At 60.6% G+C, this 2,552-nt stretch overlaps 1 protein-coding gene across 1 annotated transcript in view; it reads right to left on the bottom strand.

Moving 5' to 3' along the window:
* Positions 1-6: 6 nt before the first annotated feature.
* The window catches only part of SOX13 (SRY-box 13), a 12,596-nt gene continuing 10,050 nt past the window's right edge, over positions 7-2,552 (bottom strand). Inside the window, 3 exon segments of the mRNA XM_023748244.1 lie at positions 7-545; positions 1,127-1,343; positions 2,206-2,406. Of these exon segments, the coding sequence (XP_023604012.1) occupies positions 284-545; positions 1,127-1,343; positions 2,206-2,406 (680 nt within the window). The 3' untranslated portion in view covers positions 7-283.

The raw sequence follows: 2,552 nt of genomic DNA, 5'->3' as shown, positions 1-2,552 counted from the left end.
GAAGCATGTGGCTCCAGGGAGGTGGGTCTGAAGCTGCCATGCCCCCCGGGGGGTAGACCTGCCAGGGGGGAGGGTCCTACAGTGTCCCCTGGCCATGAGCCCCGAAGACCAAGGAGCTCAGCCATCACCACCATGCAGGCCCTGCCATGTGGCCATGCCAGCAGGCGTGGTGGGGAGGGGGCCTGTGTCTACAAGGACACCCAAGTCCAGCCACCCAAGTCCAAGTACCAACAGAGTCCAGGTGAGCTGGCTGTGCCCCTGCCCGAGGCCAGGTCTTCCCAGATCAGTCTGTGAGCACCACCAGCTCCCCGTCGCTCTTCTCCTCGCCCTCCGAGTCCTCGTCCTCGCTGTACCGGTACATCTCCCCATCGGCCACCGAGTGCCTGTCCTCCGTGGCCTCGGCCTCCTCCCTGAGGCTGCAGGTGTTCACGATGACAGGCATGCTGGGGTCCAGGCTTCGGGGCACATAGTGCTCCACCGGGGGCTGTGCCACCCGAGGGTACAGCACTTCCGGGGCGCTCATCTGCACCTGGTCTGCCTGCGAGCTTCGGGCAGACAAGAGGCGGGTTACTCGGCATCTTCACCTCCCGCCACCTGCTCCCCTCCAGGCCTCCTCAGGCCATGCCCTCTCACTCCCACCCCACCCCCGTCTGCTGTCTGCTGGCCACATTCATTGTCAGCGACAGCCCCGCACGCACATGGAGTCTCAGGTCATGGGCGTGTTCAAGAGATTCCTGGAGGACTGTGCTTGAACCCCACTTATGGAAACTGTTTAAATGCTTGCTTTGGTCACGTCAGGAATAGCACCCCTGAATTTTTACTGAGTTTGTCAGAAATGGGATCCACAGGCACATTTCTCCAGGTGCATGCCAGTCCCCCACACAGTCACAAATGTACATCCTGGGCCACTAGGTTCCTGCCACACAGCTGCCCCTGCAGCCACACACGGAGCCCCAGCCACACACACACACACCTATGCACACAGCCAATTGAGAGGCACATGTAGTCACAAAGGCAAGTCATACATCAACGCCCAGCCGCTCACAAGAGCAGCACACGCGCACACATACACACACACACATGCACACGCACACGGTCTCAGCCGCCGGGGAGAGAGCCTGCTCACGGGGTCAGGTAGCTCTGGCGGGCGTCCTGGCGCCGGGTCCTCATCAGGGCCTTGTACTCGCCCACCCGCAGCCGTTTGCCCTCCACGATGCAGGTGCGCTTGGGCCGCGGCTTGTACTTGTAGTCGGGGTACTTCTCCAGGTGCTGCCGGCTCAGCCGGGCCTGCTCCTCGTAGTAGGGCTGCTTCTCCTGGTTGGTCATGGACTTCCAGCGGGAGCCTGGCCCAGCCCCGGGGGCAGGCAGTCAGCAGGGGCTCTGCCCACCACCCCCAGCCCCCTGCAGGCCCCGGAGGTGCCAGGAAGGTTTCGATTCCCAGATACATGTGAAAGCACTTGGCTGCTCCTTGGACGTCGAGCAAATGAATGAATGAAGTTGGCATGTATATGGGCATCCAACTGTCAGTTTAAGGTACAGCACCCACACACATTCCTACCTACCCAGCAACTTCGGGGAGGGAGGCCTCTTGTCTGCAGGATTTGCATAAACAAAAGAGCAGCTACCGCAGGCCCCCAATAAACAGGCGCCCTGCTCAGGACAGAGTATCTGGTGTCTGTGCTCACAGGAGACCAGCACAGACACTGAAGGGGCTTCTGTCTTGAAAACAACTGCCCTCTTCTCACCCCACCTGCCCCACCCTATACCCCACCTTGGCCTCCAATCAGGAAACCTCATTTAACGCTTTCTACTGCCCAGCCAGTGTTGCTCAGTGGTTAAGCATCAACCTATGAACCAGGAGATCACAGTTCAATTCCCAGTGAGAGCACATGCCCGGGTTATGGGCTCAATCCCCAGTAGGGGGTGTGCAGAAGGCAGCCAATCAGTGGTTTTTCAACCATCTCTCTCCCCTCTCCCTTCCTCTCTGAAATCAATAAAAAGCTTATATATTTTTTAAATGGTTTAAGACCCCAGGGCCCAGCTGTCCCACTTCCCGCCTGACTCCCACACCCCATCCGATTCCACCAGAGTTCAACACGGTGTGGACTGTCACCAGCAAGCCCCACGTGGATCCAGGAGGCCCCAGCCACCCTGTCCCGCTGGCCTGTGGCTCCGGGACCCGAGCTCCGCAGACCCCGCCCTCACCGAGGATCTTGCTGATGCTGGAGTTGTGCATGTCCGGGAAGGCCTGCAGGATCTTCCTGCGCTCGTCCTTGGCCCACACCATGAAGGCGTTCATGGGCCTCTTGATGTGGCTGCTGTTCCGGGACTCAGGGAAGTGGCGGGAGCCTGGGGGACAGGGGCGGAGTCAGCGGGGCAGCAGGAACAGGGAAGGGCCGTCTGTCGGGGCCAGCAGAAAGAGCACCCCACAGTTCACCACTAGGGCGCGCCAGGGGCTCCCACAGCACCCAGCAGAGGCCAGGCCAGGGGCCCAAGGACAGACAGATACATACGGGACCCCACAGACATGACCTGCCCACTCTGGGCCTGGT

This window comes from Myotis lucifugus, unplaced genomic scaffold (assembly GCF_000147115.1).
Source record: "Myotis lucifugus unplaced genomic scaffold, Myoluc2.0 scaffold_1224, whole genome shotgun sequence".
Taxonomy (NCBI): domain Eukaryota; kingdom Metazoa; phylum Chordata; class Mammalia; order Chiroptera; family Vespertilionidae; genus Myotis; species Myotis lucifugus.
The sequence above is the reverse complement of the archived record's forward strand: the minus strand, read 5'-3'. Positions and strand labels throughout refer to the sequence as shown.